The sequence below is a fragment of the Heloderma suspectum genome, chromosome 15 (assembly GCF_057233095.1).
Source record: "Heloderma suspectum isolate Gila_16-S chromosome 15, 16-S_ref, whole genome shotgun sequence".
Taxonomy (NCBI): domain Eukaryota; kingdom Metazoa; phylum Chordata; class Lepidosauria; order Squamata; family Helodermatidae; genus Heloderma; species Heloderma suspectum.
In genome coordinates, this window is record NC_139472.1 from 22344346 (window position 1) to 22362604 (window position 18259).

The following is an 18259-nucleotide window of genomic DNA, read 5'->3' on the forward strand; positions in this document are numbered from 1 at the left end:
AACAGGCCGTGATCACCGGTGGGCACGAGCGAGCGAGGGCCAGCCCTGGGGAACGCCGTCTCTCTAGACTCGAAGGCAACACCTTCGTGCTGGGCAGGTTCTCATGGGAGGGAATCAAGCAGAGTCCTTACCTCACACAACAGCCCTGATTCCTGCAAGTTCAGCAGGCAGCACAGGAACAGCTGAGGGGAGAAAGAGAGAGATGGGTCATGGCGCCGGGGTGATGCAGCACTCAGCAGTGCGCGGGCTCATCCTCCCTTTGGCTTAGAGCAGCCTCCCCAAGCCTGGCACCCTCCAGATGTGCTGGACTGCAGCTCCCAGCACCCCCGCCCAGCTTGGCTAGGGGTGATGGGAGTTGTAGTCCAAAACATCTGGAAGGCGCCAGGCTCGGGGAGGCTGCTTGAGTCCATGATCAGGAGCACCTGGAACACCTCCCCTAAAACTTCTGGATCCTTATAGTACAGGAAAAAGAAGACAGAGAGGCCATGATAGAGCTGCGTAGCGCGGTGCCTGGATGTGAGCCAGCAGCACTGGGAAATGCTGTTCCCTCGGTGCTCCCAACAGCAGCACTGGGAAAACAATGCTTCGAAGGGCTCCGGACGTTGCCAGGAGCCAGAGGGGCAAGGCCTCCCTCCCTCCCACCCACGGGGAGCAGCAGGAAACCGGGTCGCAGGGGCGAGGGCGTGTTACGCCACAAGGGAGAAGGTGACACATCAGGGCATCAGGCTGGGGGAAGCTGGTTCAGAGGGCCCTGGAAGGCAGCACAGGGATGGTCAGGATCCAGGGTGCTGATCTGACCTTGCTTTGGGTGAGGGGCAGGAAAGCTTCCAAACAATCTTCCCCTCCAGTCCAAATGCACATGTGGACGGACACACCCCTCTCCTGGGATGCAGGGATCTGCCCCTCCCTGCAGAGGCCTCTGTGCTACCGATGCTGAGCAGCTGCAGGGAAGGGGCCACAGCCCGGTGGCTCATAGAATCGTAGAATCATAGAATCGTAGGGTTGGAAGGGGCCTACAAGGTTATCGAGCCCAACCCCCTGCTCAATGCAGGAATCCGAGTCAGAGCATCCCTGACAAATGGCTGTCCAGCCTCCTCTTGAATGCCTCCAGGGTGGGAGAGCCCACCACGTCCCGAGGGAATGAGTTCCATTGTCGGATTGTTGTAACAGTCAGGAAGCTTTTCCTGATGTTCAGCTGGAATCTGGCTTCCTGTCACTTGAGCCCGTTATTCCGTGTCCTGCACTCTGGGATGATCGAGAAGAGATCCTGGCTTTCCTCTCTGGGAGCACCTTTCAAGTACTTGAAGAGCGCTGCCCTATCTCCCCTCCGTCTTCTCTTCTCAAGGCTAAACAGGCCCAGTTCTTTCAGTCTCTCCTCACAGGGCTTTGTTTCCAGTCCCCTGATCACCTTTGTTGCCCTCCTCTGACCCCTCTCCAGCTTGTCTGCATCCTTCTTCAAGTGCGGTGCCCAGAACTGGACACAGTACCCCAGATGAGGCCTAACCAGTGTTGAGTAAAGGGGAACTAGTACTTCCCAGGATTTGGAAGCTATGCTTCTATTAATGCAGCTCAAAATAGCATTGGCCTTTTTTGCAGCCACATCACATTGTTGCCTCATATTCAGCTTGTGATCGACAACAATTCCAAGATCCTTCTCACCTGTAGTGTTGTTGAGCCACATATCAAACCTGGTTCAAACCAGGTCCCATCCCAGCTCAGAAAAGGCCCTGGGTTTTCCTAGGAGCTGTATGTGGACAAGGGCAAGCAACCTTGCCACATCCCATACTGGGAGGCCAGGGGGCTACCACAGGGACACACCACTCCTCATGAAATTTCATGTGTGTGGTCAGGACATCCTCTCCGAGGAAGTGCCAAAGAAGGAGAAGAAAGAGTTTCCCCTCATCCTTCCAGACCTGCCCAGGAAGGATGGGGGGTGATGGCAGTATCCCTCTGCTCTGCTACTGATCACCTATCCAGGGTCGGACTATGTGCTAGGAGTGCCCAGGGGACACACGCATGAGACGCTCTTCCCTTCGCAGCCCGACTCCAATCATCCCCGAATGATCAAGCCAGGAGAAATGATATAATCCAGTAACCAAAGGCTCCTGTGAGCTCCAAGTATGCACCTAGAGAGAGATTGCCTGCTGCATCCCTGCATGAATCACTGCTCTGCCCTCCTTCCAGTTTGGAAGCAGACACCAAACAGACAGGCTGTGTGTGGGTGGGTGGGGGGAGTGCTCTTCTCAGACAGGTGCTTCCTGCTCTTATACGCTCTAGAACAGGGCTTCAGAACCTCAGGCCTGGGGGACAAATCTGGCTCCCCAAAAGGCCATGCCCCCCCCTGCCCACACCACCCTATCCCATGACATACAACCGTCAACAGATGTTCCTGAGCATCAGGGAAAGGGGTTTGTGCAGGTGATTTGACAAGAGAAACAGGCAGCACTCACGTCTGTGATGACTTTCAGCTTCCGGATGTAGGATGCCTCTGTGTGCAGCAGCTCCCAGATCGCCTCCTGCTGGTGGCACTGCCGGCGTGTCAGAGCCTAGACGGGCGCGGGTGGAGGACAAGTGAGCAGCAGGCGAGTTAGTCTTCTTAGCCTTGGCCCTTTTTACTCCTCTCATCAGAACAGGACAAGAACTTTACTGGGTCAGATCAAAAGTCCATCGAGCCAGGGGCGTTGCTAGGCGTGGGCCCATGGGGCCTGGCCCCAAACGTATTTCCCAGTGCCCCGGATTTCTTCCCCAGAGCCTTGAGCGTCCATTGATGGCCAATGGAAGATTTCTTTCTTAGCTTAATTGCCATGCAGGGGGTAATTTTAAAGGGGGATTATAGTGGGGAGAGAAGGATTAACCCTCCCCTCCCCACATCTCAGGGAATAGCTCTGCTCGTCCCTCACCTCTGTTCCCTGTATGATGTCCTGCCAGCTGTCTTCCAGGCACAGGTTGGCGTCGTCCTCCTCTTCCTCCTCCTCCCAGGAATCCTGATCGAAGCGGAGCTGCTGCGGGAACTTTGGCAAGCCAAAGAGGCTGTACGTGTGCAGTTTGCTCTCCAGCTGCTCCATCTTGTCCATCTCCTGGAGGACCACAGAGAACGCTGAGAAAGGAGACCTTGGCATGGAAGGCTGTTTTCCACACAAACTGCCCCTCCAAATAAGGCGGCCAGGGAGAGAAGCTGGACTCCTGTCTCTTTAGCAGTTGCACAGAAAAGGGTGGCAGGCACAGCTTTTCATGCAGGGGCGAGAGAAGCTGCACCAACCACAGTTCCCCCCATACAACTCTGAAAAAGGAAGGCCAGAAGAAGAGCCTTGCTAGACCAGAGCCAAGGGATGCTTCCCACCATGGCCAGCCAAATGCCTCCAAGACACCCACATATGGGGGACCCTCTGGTTTTATGTCCCTTGGCATCTGGAACTCTGAGGTAGATGATCTCTGACCTTGGAGGTTTCATTCCTATCATGGCTAATAAGGATTTAAGAAAAGCCCTAATGGATCAGGCCAAAGGTCAGAAGATAGGAGGCTGCCTTCTACCGAGTCACACTGCCCATCTAGCTCGTCTGCAGCAGAGGAGATGAGAGGGAAAGCAGGGAGGTTCCACCAGCCCTGCCATGAGACCACCTGCTGTTTTCCTCTTCCCTCCCCCTCCCTTTTTCCTTTTGTGTAATGTCTATTATTATTAATATTAATATTATTATTGTAAGCCTGAGGGCAGGGACTGTCTTGTTTTACCGACTGCATGTATGTCACGGGGGGGGGGGGGGCTTTTTTTGCTGAGGAGCAGGATAAAAAGGCTTTAAAGAAATAAATAATCAAGACTGCAGCCGTGAAAGGCAGCTAAGAAAGGCATATAACAAACACCATACTGGCTAGCAGGCGCTCTCCGGGGCTTCAGACAGGAGCCCTCCCTGGAGATGCCAGGGACTTCTGCATGCCAAGCAGGGGCTCCACCCACTGAGCTATGGCCCTTCCCCCAAACGGGCATGGACGCAATTGCTCTCCTGCGCTGCTGGTCCCCAGCAAGCGGCATTCGGTGCTAGACTACCTCTAGACACAGAGGTTCCATCTAGCCACCACGCCAGCTGTGGGCCCTGGGAAAGCCACCAACATACCCGTGCAAAGGGGCTGCTGCTGCTGCCAGAACCAAAGAAGCCGCTGAAGCGGCTGGCAGCCCGGTTCTTCCAGGTGTCGACGCCATTGCTGGACAAGGAGGTGTTGACGGGCTGCAAGGGATCCCCGCTCGGGATGTTGGAGTCGCCCAGAAATTCATTCATGTTCTTCCTCTGCCTTCCAGGCGCCTGCAAGGCAGAACAGGGAGGAGAGAGAGAACTGAGAAGGGACACGGCAGCAACAGAGGGGCAGAAGGACCTGGGAGTTTACCACAGGAGCCAGGAGTTCCTGAGACAACGGGTCTCTCCCTGAACCCATAGTGTTGCGATCATTGCCGGCACCTTCAGGAGAAAAGAGAGCTGCGGAAGAGTGCAAAGGGACATGTTGCTCGCTGTCCTGCGTGCAGACTAGTGGCATGTCCTGAGCCAGGCAGGGAAGCACAAATCTCCAAGCCGCTGGGCTAATCTTCTTGCTATTCTAAGCCCAAGAAGACCTCCAGCACCTGCCCACCGGCCCTCCCTCTCTCCCTCCCTCTGGAGCATCATCGAACACATCATCGTCCAAGATGATTTGGGGCTCGTTTGTTTACTATTTCACATCTCCCTGTGCCAAGAATCTGTGGCAGCGACTCTTCCTAGCGTTCACAAGACCACAACTCACCTGGGTGTTGGCGAAGGTGGCTGCTGCCAGATGAGAGAACCGAAGGGAACTTCTCTGGACTGCTAGGGTCCCAGTCCTGTCCCCGCTGATCTTTTGGAGCCAAAGCTCTGCTTCATACAAGAAGCTGAGTTATATTGTTTCCCCTCCCACCTAGGGCCAGTTTGTGATACAGTTGCTTTATTTTGAAATAAATACATTGAACATAGGAAGATGACATGATGACTTCTTTTAGGTACTGAAGGAAGTGTAAGATAACTTGCAATTTCCTCGTGAAAGTGGAAAGTATCTTTACTACCTTCTTTTAGCAATACTTGGGACAATCGCAGAAAACAAACTCACATGCTCTTAATTTATGAAATCTGTCATTTCTGTCCACCTGCCACCCGCCATTAATCAACTCCGTTAACTGCTGGCAGATCTGATGGGGAGGGTTCCCCTGTTTTGAGCTGTCTCACCTATAATGAAGTGGGAATATCCAAGTAAAACACTTCCTGATTAATCTACTTATTCAATCAATTATTGCTCAAAGCCCCAGTTACAATACCATAAAATCACCGCCACATACATTTTGAAGCTGTGCTTTTCTAAAAATGACAGAAGGGAAAAGACTGGCTAAGAGGGACCACCAGGGGATTTTACAGGTCAACAGAGGGGCTCCCACATCTGTGGGTGGGCATCCTGACCACCAGACCACCTCCAAGCCCACCTGCAGCTCCTTCTGCCCCCTCCCTCCAGATGGAAGACCTCACCACCATCTCTTTAATTGACATTGGACCTATGTAGGGATTTTAATTGTAAGCCACTTCGGGAGAAAATCTGCCTGAAAAGTATGGCACCCATGTAATCAAATCATTCATTGATAAGAAGAGGGCAGAAATACATTCGTGTGCTTTTTGAAGTTGAGGAAGGAGGAAACACAGGATGAATGCTGGAGGGTACTGTTCCCACAATGAGCCCCCTTCCCCACAACCAATAGCAACGGGCTGGTGGCTGTAGACTGGATTTGCACATGCAGCAGAATAAGATGGTGGCATCCTTAGGTGGTAGACCCTGCATCATTTTTAATGTTCTCCCATGCTTTGTGTTTTAGAAATCCCTACAAGTAGAAAACTAACCCATTGGGGAGAGAGGGCTCAACCCACTCCCTGCTGTGATTGTTTTCTACATGCAGGGAGGGTTTTATTCTTGTTGTTGTTTTATATAGAGGACCATTCAATAATGCAATTTCCCCACCTGCAGTCTGAAGAGGTACAGGCCGTTCTGTCTCTGGGCTGTACCATCTCATTCTGCTGCATGTATAAATCCAGCCAGAGGGACTTTCCAGAGAATGGAAAGAAAAAGAAAGGCATACCCTGATCTATACGTTGTTGGGAGTGGAGGGAAGATCCTGCAAAAGGGAAAATAAAAATAAGCTGTGGATGGAATTTACTTTCCAGGGTCATCTGGATATGTCTGTTTCTTTTATTTGATTTATGACTCCCCTTTCCACCAAGAAAATACACTCAATGGCCACCAGTTTGGATGGCTTTAGAAGGGGGTTAGACAGATTCCTGGAGGAGAAGACTATCAGTGGGTACTAGTCTTGATGGCTATGTGCTACCTCCAGTACCAGAAGCAGTGAGCATACGTACACCAGTGGCTGGGGAACATGGGCGGGAGGGTACTGTTGCGCTCATGCCCTGCTTGTGGGTTCCTGGTGGACAACTGGTTGGCCACTGTGTGAACAGAGTGCTGGACTGGATGGACAGCCATTTGTCAGGGATGCTCTGACTTGAATTCCTGCATTGAGCAGGGGGTTGGACTCGATGGCCTTGTAGGCCCCTTCCAACCCTACTATTCTATGATTCTATGACCCTTGGTCTGATCCAGCAGGGCTCTCCTTATGTTCTTATGCTCAAGGTGGCTAACAATACTAAGTAACAAAGTTTTAAGTAAAAACTACATTAAAACAATGATAAAACAAATACATTAACCATTACAGAATAAAAACAGCACCCAACCCACAGACCCATTCACAAGCCAAAGGTCTTCTTGAATAAAGCAGTCTTTGCCTCGCAGTGGAAGGATAGCAAGGAGTGTGAGAGAGCCTAGCCTTCCTTGGGAGGGAGTTCCACAGCCAGGGAGCGGCCACCAAAAAGGCCCCCTCTTGCATCACCATCAAATGCACGCCTGATGGTGGCAGTCTCGGAAGGGCCTCTTCAGAAGATCTTAAGGACCAGGCAGGCTCCTATGGGAAGAGGCAGTCTTTCAGGCAGCCTGATCCCAAGCCATATAGGGCTTCAGAGGTTGGATTTTGCCTGGAAACTAGACCAGTCGCCAGTGAAGCTCCTGTAACAAGAGAGTTGCATGCTCCCTGTAACCGGCCCTGGTCAACAGTCTGGCTGGAGCATTTTGGACCAGCTGAAGTTTCTGCACAGTTTTGGAAGGCTGCCCCATGTACAGCATGTTGCAGTCGTCCAAACGGGATGTAACTAAGGCACGCGTGGCCATGGCCAGATCAGGCGTCAATAGGCACGGGCGCAGTTGGTGCACTAGCCTCTGTTGTGCAAATGCACTCCTGGCCACCACCAAGACCTGGGCATCCAGGTTCGGGGCCGAGTCCAAGAGGTCACCCAAACTGCGAGCCTGAGCCTTCGGGGGGAGCAGCAACAGGCAACATGCCCTTAGGGGGCAGTGGTCGAATCCCCAGTAAAGATCAGCATCACGTTTGGCCACCACGTGATGCGCTTCCAGGAGGAGCAGGACGCGGCTCTCCAGAGGGGCAGGCACCTCCCCTTCCAGTCCATCGAACAAGGCCGCATCGGCTTCTCAGCTGCGGAGTGGGGCCAGGGCCAGGCATCCTTGGCTCCCTCCTCAGACCTTTGCGAGAGACAGAGATGACGAGCCCTACAGAGGAGTCCGTGGGATCGGTGCCTCCCGCCTGAAATGCATGGCTTATATCGACCCTGCCTCGGGCACCTGAGCATACGGCTCAGCCAATCGGCCCATCCGGCGCAGGATCTTCTGCTCTGGCTGAGTGGCAGCCACTCACCACAGTGTCAGGCAGAGGGAAGCTTTCCCGCAGCCCTCCTAAAAACCGGCATGGATCACACCCGAGCCTCTGTCCCTCTCAGACCCACCTCAGCCAAAGCTTCCTGCTGCTCTGTGCTCTGGAAAGAAGCCCACGGAGCAGATGCCAAGAGGGACCAGCGGCCCGGCTGTCTCTAGGGAGAGGAGCACTGCTCTTGAGTCAACGCTCCATTTGCGACCCCCTCTCCCTCCATTCACGTGGCCTGCATCGCTGGGCACCCTGGTGATGGGGCACTGCTGGGCCCTTCCTGGCTCCTTCAGGGAAAGGCAGGGCTTCTACCCCCCACCCCACCTCCCCTCGAGGATGAAGTCACAGGGAAGCTCATCAGCCCCACATCACGGCCTCATCACAAGCAGCCCCCCCCCCCCCCCCGCTTCCAGCTTGGATCAGAAGATGGCACAGGAAAACTCTGCTGGGAGCCCGGCCAGTCAGACGTGCCTCCCAAGAAACATTTGCTCTTCAAACACACCATCCAGCTGGGGGCAAACCACAATTCTCTTCTTCAGGGAGTTGAAACAGCTTCAGAGGAGCTTTGTCCCTCCAATAGTGCACACACCGTACAGGTATTTTACTTCTCCCACTCTCACACCAGGCCAAACAGCTTTGGTAGGTTTTTGAAACAAGACACACACACACACACTCTGACAAACCTATTTATCAGATGCAGAATGGGGTGGGTTTATTTATTTTAAAATGTTTCTATCCTGACATTTCTCAAAATGTTCAAGTGACCCACCATAAAACAACAAAATAACCATATCGAAGACAGCTCCCAGAGCCAAGAGGGGTAGAAGACAGCAAAAACCTGAGGAGACAAGGAGAACATTGTGAAGGGGAAAGCCATTCTCTGAAAAGAGGACAGTTCTCTTATGGAAACAGAGAATGAAGAAGACGAGACCCTCCTGGGTCTGGGGCAGGCCGGGTTTTTCAGCTGCTTGCGAGCAGAGAACATTTTGCCCTGGCTCATCTGACACAGAATTTCCATCCCTTGTTGCAGATTTGGGGACGTCCTTTTTTGGCTGCTGGTGGTAAACCCCTCCTCTGTGGCTACAAATCAAACTCTGCAGCAGCAACGGTTGGGGATCAGGCCTTTCATAAGGGCTAAATATTATGCGTGAGAAACGTCAATAAGGAAAAGCACTTGCCTTTTTATATTTGCACAAAAGAAATCTTGTCCTTGCTCCGCCCCTCCCCTTTTCCTTCCTTCCTAAGTCGAAAAGTAGCAAGAAGGAAGAGACAGAGAAACAGCATCGCCCATGCTCAGCCCATGCAAGCACCACACGAACTAAGGAAGACACACACCCCTGTTCCCTTGCCACTGCCCAATCAGTGGCAGCAGAGGCGGCTGGGGGCTCCAATTTCGGCGGGGCTGTCAATCCATTCCGGGTTTCAGCCAGAACTCTCAGCAGAAAGATGCCACTCAGAGACACCAGTCTATTCTGAGACCTCTGAAAATTGCTGTCAATGTTCCACGCCATGCCTTGAAGGTAACCTTTCCCAACCTGGTGCTCTCCAGATGTGTTGGACTGTAACTCCCATCATCCCCAGCTGGGGAAAGATAGGTGTTGCAGTCCAACACCTCTGGAGGGCACCAAATTGGGGGAAGCTTGCTCCAGGAGACTTCTGCTGTCTCTGTGGGCAGCAGTGCAGGGGGAAAAGCAAGCAGGCAAGCAACTTGAGCGTTGTGCCCAGATGCTCTCAGGGGGCCCTCAGATGCACCAAGAACTCCATGGCCTGATGAACTTTGCAGCTAAGAATCTACTGCCTGAACTTGCTATTTTCCTCTTCCCTCCCAATCCTCTTTCCTTTTGTACCGTGTTTTTTAGATTGCAAGACTACGGGCAAGGATTGTCTTATTTCTCTTCTTTGTAAGCCACTCTGGGGGCCTTTCTGGCTGAAGGATGGGATAAAAATGCCACAAACAAACGAACAAACAAACATATTCTCAGGAACCCCAGGGTTGCCTATACCACTACTGCCCTAGGGGTTCTTTCCACCTAGGAGTCAAGGATTTTTTTAAAAAAATCTAAAAACGTATACCCTATTTTGCATGCAAGCAGGTTTTTAAGTGGGTCATGAAAAAGTAAAATAACCCAATTACAATGTAGGTAACGAGCCATCAAAGCTCAAGCCGCGTTGAAATGGCATAAAACTGTCAAATGCCCATCGAAGCAAGAACAAATATGGTTGGGGAAAAACCCCGAAATCAGATGTTAGGAAGCAAGAAAACAACAACAACAACAACAACAAACACAAGTGCAGCATCCCCAGTACACTTGGGCAAATGAAAAGGCCGTCACCCGGCACGCAAGTGTCAGCAAGGAGGGCAGAAGCGAGCACCTGCAAGAAGGCCAGCGGTGCCGAGATCATTTTTTCAGTGCAAGGGCTCGTCATGACAGTGCCCACAGCCACAGCCCCACGGAGAGTCCAAAAATCCAGACAGCAGTGGTGATCCATATCAAGAAACCAGCTCTAGCAATTTTCATGGGTTTTCTAGCAGCCAGTGGTTCTCAATTGCCGTTTCAAGACCAGGCAACCATCCCCCAAATGCTTTACAATAGAGAACAATATTTAATAGTTATAATGATAATTAAGTTTATTACTATTATTATTATTTCAGTTTATGAGTCGATGTATATTTGAAGCTGGGAAAATCCATTCTCCCCCGCGAAGATTGCAGTTTAGCTCAGAGGGAACAGGGGAGTCTGAGGGGCGGGGGGCAGGCCAGTGGCGTCAGCATCCCTGCTCATACGGAAATGCCACCATGGCGTCCCCGAGAGCTGGCACCACTACCCTGCTGGGCCAGGCCCCCTCACCAGTCACCACCCGCCTCACCTCTGGAGGAAGAAGCTGCCAGCGTCCCTTGGTCACCTCGTGGCAGCGCAGGCACACTCAGCAGGCCAGCTGGAGTGCACAGAGCAGCGTTACCCAGGACAGGGGCGCAGGGGAGAGGGAACTCCAGGCCTCACCCAAGGGTGCAGCAGCAGCAGTAGTGCAGCAACCCCTGGGATCGGGACCATCCAGATCAAGGGCCAGAGGCTGCCCTGAAGCGGGCGACACAGCCCTCCTCCCATGCTTCCCCCAGGCTTTACAGCAGTGGCTCAGGAGGAGGGGGGACAGTCAGATCATCCCACCCCCCACCCAGCTCAGACATGAATGGGGCGAGGAGAGAGGGCAGCTGGGACAAACAACGGGATCTTCCCTGCACTGCAGCCGTGCAAGGGTGACCGACAGGCGGCAGAGAGCAGTAGCAGCTGGCCAAGAAGCAACGCACCTCCAGGGAGCCGGCGCCTTTCCTGGACTTGCTTGGCCTTCAGCTGTCGCCTCCCCGCCTCAGTGCCCGCCCCCCGGACGCTCTCTTCTTCCCGTTTGGCAGGCGCTGGGAAAGGATTATGGAGGGGGGTAGGGCTGCTGTCCATCCACCGTGGCCGTGAGCTCCAGGCTCACACCACCAGCTTGCACGAAGCTCTCCCTGTGGCTCGGAGACAGAGAACAGAGGCACTTTGGAAGCTGCTTTCTGCAGAGTCAGACCCAGTATCATCGGCAGGCGAGGAATATTGTAAGAAGTAAATAAAATAATACAGGGCGACCTTACAGGGTTGCAGTAAGGATTACAACAAGGCCCTGTGTCTATGTGCAAAGCATTCTGAGTGCTCTGAAGTGCCATATACATTGTCCTTGTCATCCATTCCCACTTCCTGTGCTCCGAAGTTAAGCCCTGCGGTTAGAAATAGACACTGGGGAGTCTCCTCGGAGAACACAGCCAGAAATCAAACCCTGCTGGACCCCAGCATGTCAGGGAGGGGCTCCTCCCAGCCTTCTTCTGGATCTGCTCATCTTCTACATGGACGGATCCCCCTTCCCCCATGGGGAGCATTCACACACACATCCTACAGCCCCAAGTGGCACGGCCCAGGAAAGCCTCCGTCACAGATTAGGGGAAGGGCCGCAGCTCACTGGTGGAGCCCCTGCTTTGCATGCAGAAGGGTCAGTCCCTGGCACGTGGTGGTGCAGCTAGGGCTCGAAGGCAGGGAGCCACCCGCCCAAGGCCCACAGAGGACCGCCCCGAGAGGGACAGGTGAAGAGGGCAGCAGGTGCAACCTCTACTGTCTTCCTGTTGCCCTGGTGGTGCTACGATTTAAGTGAGCTTGAAATGCACAACGGCACATGCTCAGTCTTCCATCTGTTGGGCTTGGCAAACATGCTGATGTATCCGGACTGTAGAAGCAGTTGTAAAGTGTGGAATGGGCGCTGGGGCGGGAGGAGAGAAATGTCCATTGTGCGCTTCACAACTGAAGTAATACACTTGGCCATCCAAAAGACCATTAAGTCCAGGGTCTAAAACAGCCCCGCCTGAAACCCTGGAGAGCTGCTGCAATACAGGCTAGACGGCCCAAAAATGGCCCAAGGCTAATTTATTGGTGGCTGTTGAAGTTATACTAGCATGGAACCAGAAGCAAGCGAGTTGACATCTAAATCAGCCTTGCCTGACCTAATGTGTTGGACTGCAACTCCCATCATTCTGAGCCAGCTTTTGGCCAATGTATATTTACATTGTAAACATACATGCTGGATTCGGTAAGCTTCAAAGTGATTCGTTTAACTATGATTCAGGATGGAGATTTTTCTGCTGTTCATTGGTTGTTTGCTAGAAGCTGCTTTTGAGGGTCAAGAATCAGGTGGAAAAGTGGGATCTAGAGAAAATAAATAAACTAGCAGGGCTTTTGAGGGGTTATAATGGGAATGGAAATGTTAGCATTTGGAGCAGGGGTCCTCAATGTGGTGCCCACAGGCACCCAACATTTTTGTGGGGTTAATTTTATTTATTTATTCCATTTTTTAAAATATACATACATAGATTTGTATGAAATGCATACAACTTTCTAGCAATTCTATATAGGCTTCAAAAAAAGCACACCAAATGTCCAAATAAGTATCCATTTGAAAGTAGCGTGTATATGCCACCTGTTCAAATATTGAAGGCATTGTAAGGTCCTCAATCCATTGCATTACAGGAGGGGAGTGTTTATCTTTCCAGTGCTGTAATAACAGTCTTTTAGCTGTCAAAAGGACACAAAGAATCCATTTACGCTGACCATTTGTTAATTTCCATGAAGCAGGTCAACAAAACAGTGTGTACATCAGTGAATTTAATGACTGCTCCAGTTCAAAATGTTTCTGTCTAAAAAAGAAGCAACTACTGGACATGGCCAAACCATATGTTTAAAAGAAGCCTGAGCTGTATTGCATCACCAGCAATTAGCCAAGTCAGACAATCCCTTATTAAAGGGACCTTGCAGTGTCCAATAGACACAAGACAAAAGGTTTTTCTGAATAAGACACAGCCTAAGATCCACAGACGGGTGGATGTCAAAGAGGCGATCCACTGATTAGCCATTTTCTGGTGGTGCCCACAGCAGTTTCTCAAATTCCCAGATGTGCCCACAGCTCCAAAAAGGTTGGAGACCCCTGATTTAGGGATCTTTTGATAATACATGGGGACTTTTGTGGAATTATATAAATCAGGAAAGCAAAATTGTGTATTTTCATTTATAATGCAACAATTTCAAAAAATGTTTTCCCTAAAAAATCAGTCTATCTAGGATAAGGGGGGGAAAGGAAGGGCTTATGTCACAGCCCGCCCCTCCTCTGGCTTCTGGCCAAAGAAGGAAGGTGCACCAAGGAAGGAAAAAGGGGCCAGCAGACTTAACCTGGTTTCCCTTCCTCCCCAGAAGAACGGAAGAGATCTTTGACAAAGATCCCTGGATAGAGCTCCCCCAGCCTTCTCCAACCTGCTGTCCTCCAGCTATGTCAGACTACAACTCCCGTCCTGGCTGGGAATGACAGGAGTTGCAGCCCAACAGATTTGGAGGGAAGGGGCTTGGGGAAGGGGCTTGGGGAAGGGGCTTGGGGAAGGGGCTTGGGGAAGGGGCTTGGGGAAGGCTCAGCAGAATCCAGCCTGCCGAGGCTTGGGGCGATCTCTGCTGACCCCGCTCCCCCAGCCCCCTGCCCTGGAATCCCTGCCATTAACTTTGATCTGTGACATATACTGGGGTCTCCAATGTGGTGCCCACATAAACACCTTTATTAGTGCCTGCCAGGCTCCCTGTCCTTCCTGGTTTTTATTTTATTTCCTAAGACTTTTAAATTAAAACCATTAACTGGGAGGCTGGCATGCTGCAAAGCAAAGTGCTGCCCTCCAGCACCATCTTTATTTGGGTTCAAAAGAGGGGGGTTTAGAGCTCAGACCCCACTTCTGCCTTGTACTTAGGTTCTTGGGCAAATTAAATGAAGGGGCAACCCCCCAGTGGCAGCCATTTTGTGAGAGCACCCATGACACTTCCTCAAAGTCCCAAGTGTGTCAACAAAGATTTGGGATCCCTGGTCTCAGGGGAGGGGCTCCTGGAACAAGGATCCAGCTCCATTGCCCTGTCAGCCCCCACCTTGAGACACCCTGATACTGGTCGAGACAGACAGGGGCTCAGGTCTCTATCAACATGTGCCAGCTGCCCTTTCCCAGCATTATCGGCCACCAGCAGATTGTGGAATGTGCACCCAGGTGGGTAACAAAACCAGGAGCTTTACTCCTGCTGGGCTGGCAAGTATGATGAGTGGGCCACCAATTGTGCAAGTCCAATGTGACCTGTGTTGGTGCACCCAGCAAAATTACGAACACCCAGGAGATGTAGTGTAGTGTCATGGTTGAAGCTACAAGCCAGGTCCCAGGTGGCCTCTGCTTCCATCACTAGCTGGCCCACTCATCCCTCAGCATCTGCAATGTACAGATAATCATACTGGCCTACCTTTCAGGGTTGTTGTATGGTTGGCTGCTATAACAGAGGTGAAACACTATGAACAAGCCTCTGGTGCCTCCAGATGTGTTGGACTGCAGCTCTCATCATTTCCACCCGGTATGGCCATTGGTGGGAGATGATGGGAGCTGCAGTCCTACATGTTTTGAGGGCACCATAAGAATGTAAGAAGAGCCCTAAGGCTGGATCAGACCATGGCTCCATCTAGTCCAGCATTCTGTTCACACAGTGGCCAACCAGCAGCCCACAGGAAGCCCAAAAGCAGGACACAAGGGCAACAGCCCCCCCTCCATGTTTTGTGCACCTCTATCACGTCTCCCTTCACTTGGTTATTCTCTAAGCTAAGCAGTCCCTGAAGCTGTAACCTTTCCTTGTAGGGGAATTGCTCCATCCCCTTGATAATTTTAATTGCACTTTTTCCAACTCTATAATATCCATTTTTTAAGGGCGGTGACCAGAATTGTACACAGTATTCTAAGTGTGGTCACACTTAAGGTATAAGGGCAGTATGATATTGGCAGTTTTATTCTCAGTTCCTTTCCTAATTATACCTAACATGGAGTTTGTCTTTTTCCACAGCAGCCACACACTGGGTCAACATTTTCATCAAGCCGTCCACCACAATCCCAAGGTCTCTTTCTTGGTCAGTCACTGCTAGCGTAGATCACATACGCATATATCTGAATCTGGGGAACTTCCACACCAGTTTGGAGAAGGCTGCTCTGAGCTTACTAAGATGCTAGATGGGGTTCTTAAAACAATACAGTTAATAACAGCCCGGACGGTGTGCAAATGCACAGATGGATCTCAGAGAGTCAACATGAAAAACTTCACAGAGGGATTCAGAATCTCCCCCTCCTCTCCGCTTCCTTTGGCTCTTCAGGCTGCCCTGCCCCTTGAAGGACCAGCATTCCTCCTTACTCTGGCAGCTATTGCCTTGAGAAACCCCCACACACACACACACACATCTGCCCAGGAAGGACTAACTCACACTTGGCCGCAGTCTCCTGCATTCTGCCACATCTCCAAGCCCAAGACTTTGACCTGCTAAATCCCGCTGCTGTCCCATCCAGTGGCATGGTTGGAAGCTGGAAGCCTCTTTCTCCTTGGGCCGAGGGGCAACCCCAGGTCCTGCCAACTCTCTGTGGAGCCCAAGATCAGGCAACGAAGAATGAGAGAACTGGACCTGGGCAGCAAGGAATCCAGGGCTTCCCGCTGGCTGTCCAGAACTCTGGGGCTCTTCATCAGGGGGCCCGTCCGGGAGATGGTGGAAGTGGGCAAGGCAGGAGACAGCCCCTCTCCCATGGGTGGGGACATGCCAGGTCTTCCATCTGAAATGCATGGCCATGCCACTCCGTCACCACTGGTGTGAAGGAGGGGGCGGGGGGATCAGAGACCGACGGAGCCCCTCTTGCAGCAAGCTATTCCACAAGCTGTCAACCAATATGCTGCAGCTCTGAAACCCCATGGAGGGGGTGCCACAACTCTGAAGGAGGGCAAGAGCCCCCTTGTGAAGGAGAGCAGTCTGCTCAAATGGCATCCATAAGAGCAGCCAGCGGTGAGCAGCAGAGGAGGAGGAGGAGAGAGGAAGCTGCACCTCCCTGCAGGGGCTCAGCAGACTGTCCTCAGCCCAAGCTGGATGGATCCAGGCTCGGAGCTCACCTTTGATCCAGGCTGGCACAGCCCACTTCCTGCTTCTCCCGGGAACACCAGGCAGCAGCCTATCGCTGCCACCCACAGCAAGCAGACACACCACAAATTCAAATACCAAGGTAGTCGCTGGGGGTGGGAAAATCTGTCCATTTCAGTTCAGCTCTCGTTTTCCCAATCGTCGGTTTGGTTCCTCCCAAACTTGTAGATTAATTTTATTTATTAGGGGGTGGGGTAAAATGGGGGGGGTAGAATTCTTTTTTAAACATTACCTTGAAAATCCATGCACATTTTTGAGCACGTATCACTGCAAAAGTGCAAAAATAGGTACATTTGCATTAGAAGTCAAACCCAGCAAATTTCCCCATCCCAAGAGGCTCTTGTAAGGAACAAAGGTTACAACCGGCCCAGTGCAAGAGACAGCCCAGCGATGCCGGAACTCAGGAGACAGCAAGAGGCAACTTTGTCAGACCCGCAAGGGGGAGGGGTACAACGGACCCCCTCAAACCTTGGGGAAACCAGGTGTGGGACATGTGGATAATCCCCAAACCAGGGGTGGGCGGGTTCCCGAGCAGGGTGTGTGTGGCCCCTGTTGGATTTCCTTCTGCCTCCACCGTCCCACCAGATTCCCAGTCATTCTGCTGGGCGTGCAGGCCCAGTTTCCCAGCAGAATCTCTTTCCATCCAGCCCACCAAACAGCTGTTTAATGCGAACGTACCAAATGCAAATGTACCAATTGTGCCAAGAAACAGGGTGCGTACTTCCAATGCACCTTGCTTCCTAGCGGAATCACTTTCCTAGTGCAGGAGGAGAAATGCTGCCCCCAACAGCCATTTTGGCCAGGGTGGCAGAAGATTGGGGAAAGACCTGGGTGATGCAAAGACTCCTGAGTAACATACTTGCTGGCTTGTTGATATGCATTTGCAGCTGTATCTCAAGAACAGGTTCTGTAAGCAAGGGTTATTATTAGCATCTGTCATAGCAACACATTTATTGCACTGAGGTTATGAATAAATAACTTCATGCTCTTCTAAGGCGGTGCCACCAACTGCTCTCATGATATCCTGAGAGGTGGGGCAGTGGACTGATGAAGAGACTGAGCAACCAGGAAAAAAGCCAGCCTACTTGGAAACATATGTCTGTCATCACAAGGAACTCACAAGGTGGCCCTAGGCACACTACATGCTCTGAGACTCATCTGCCACATGATTATAACACCTGCAGGACCATTGTGGGGTGAAACATTTTGAAAATGGAGAAGTGCTGTACAGCTTTTACAAGGGAATGGCATGCCAGTGGCAAACCCATTCCCTTACATGTGGGTCTGCCCCATCGTATACAAAATGTGTCGGTGGGGGCTGATTTTTAGAGCAAAAGGGGAGCAAAAGAAAGGTGCTCAGATCAAAGGTAGAGGATGACACCAAGGTTCTCATTTTGGCATAAGAAGGTTTGCTTTCTGCCATCTTCCTTTTCTTTTTCTGTTCATTTAATTAACTGCTTTTTATTGTGCTATAATGTTATCGATGAATTGCGTTTAACTGTTATTCTTGTTATGGGTTCGGGGCTGCTCTGAATGACCTTTCAGGGATCCCTTGCGCCGCAGTGCCTATGATTGCAAAGAGCTTCAGAATCCTTCCAGCTCAGTAATCCTGGACCCTTTAACATTTCTGTACCAAAAGCTAGCCAGACGAGTGTCCTGAGGCAATATCTCCTCTCAGACCTGGCCAGGGACAGTTGATATAGCTGGTAGCATTCTGCTGATGTGTTTCAATGGGAGCTGGGATGGCTCAGGAAGGCACAGGTGATGGGAAGAGGTGGCTCGTCTTCCTTCCTCCCACTAGACATTTTCAGGCAGTAGGGGGCAGACCTCCCTAACCAACAGATAGAATTGCAGTCCATATTGCAGTCCATATTGAATTGCAGTCCAACTGAAGCAGGTCTGGGGGGGGTGCCAAGAGAG

The 18259-nt window shown here is 51.6% G+C and overlaps 1 protein-coding gene across 2 annotated transcripts in view; it reads right to left on the reverse strand.

Moving 5' to 3' along the window:
- Positions 1–18259, reverse strand: part of PLEKHG5 (pleckstrin homology and RhoGEF domain containing G5) — a 103373-nt gene that overhangs the window by 17102 nt on the left and 68012 nt on the right. For both annotated transcript variants that reach the window (XM_084822014.1, XM_084822013.1), the window contains 4 exons: positions 4110–4295; positions 2901–3077; positions 2451–2546; positions 132–182 (listed from right to left, as the gene is read on the reverse strand). In XM_084822014.1, coding sequence (XP_084678140.1) covers positions 132–182; positions 2451–2546; positions 2901–3077; positions 4110–4295 — 510 coding nt within the window. The remainder of the gene's footprint in view (positions 1–131; positions 183–2450; positions 2547–2900; positions 3078–4109; positions 4296–18259) is intronic.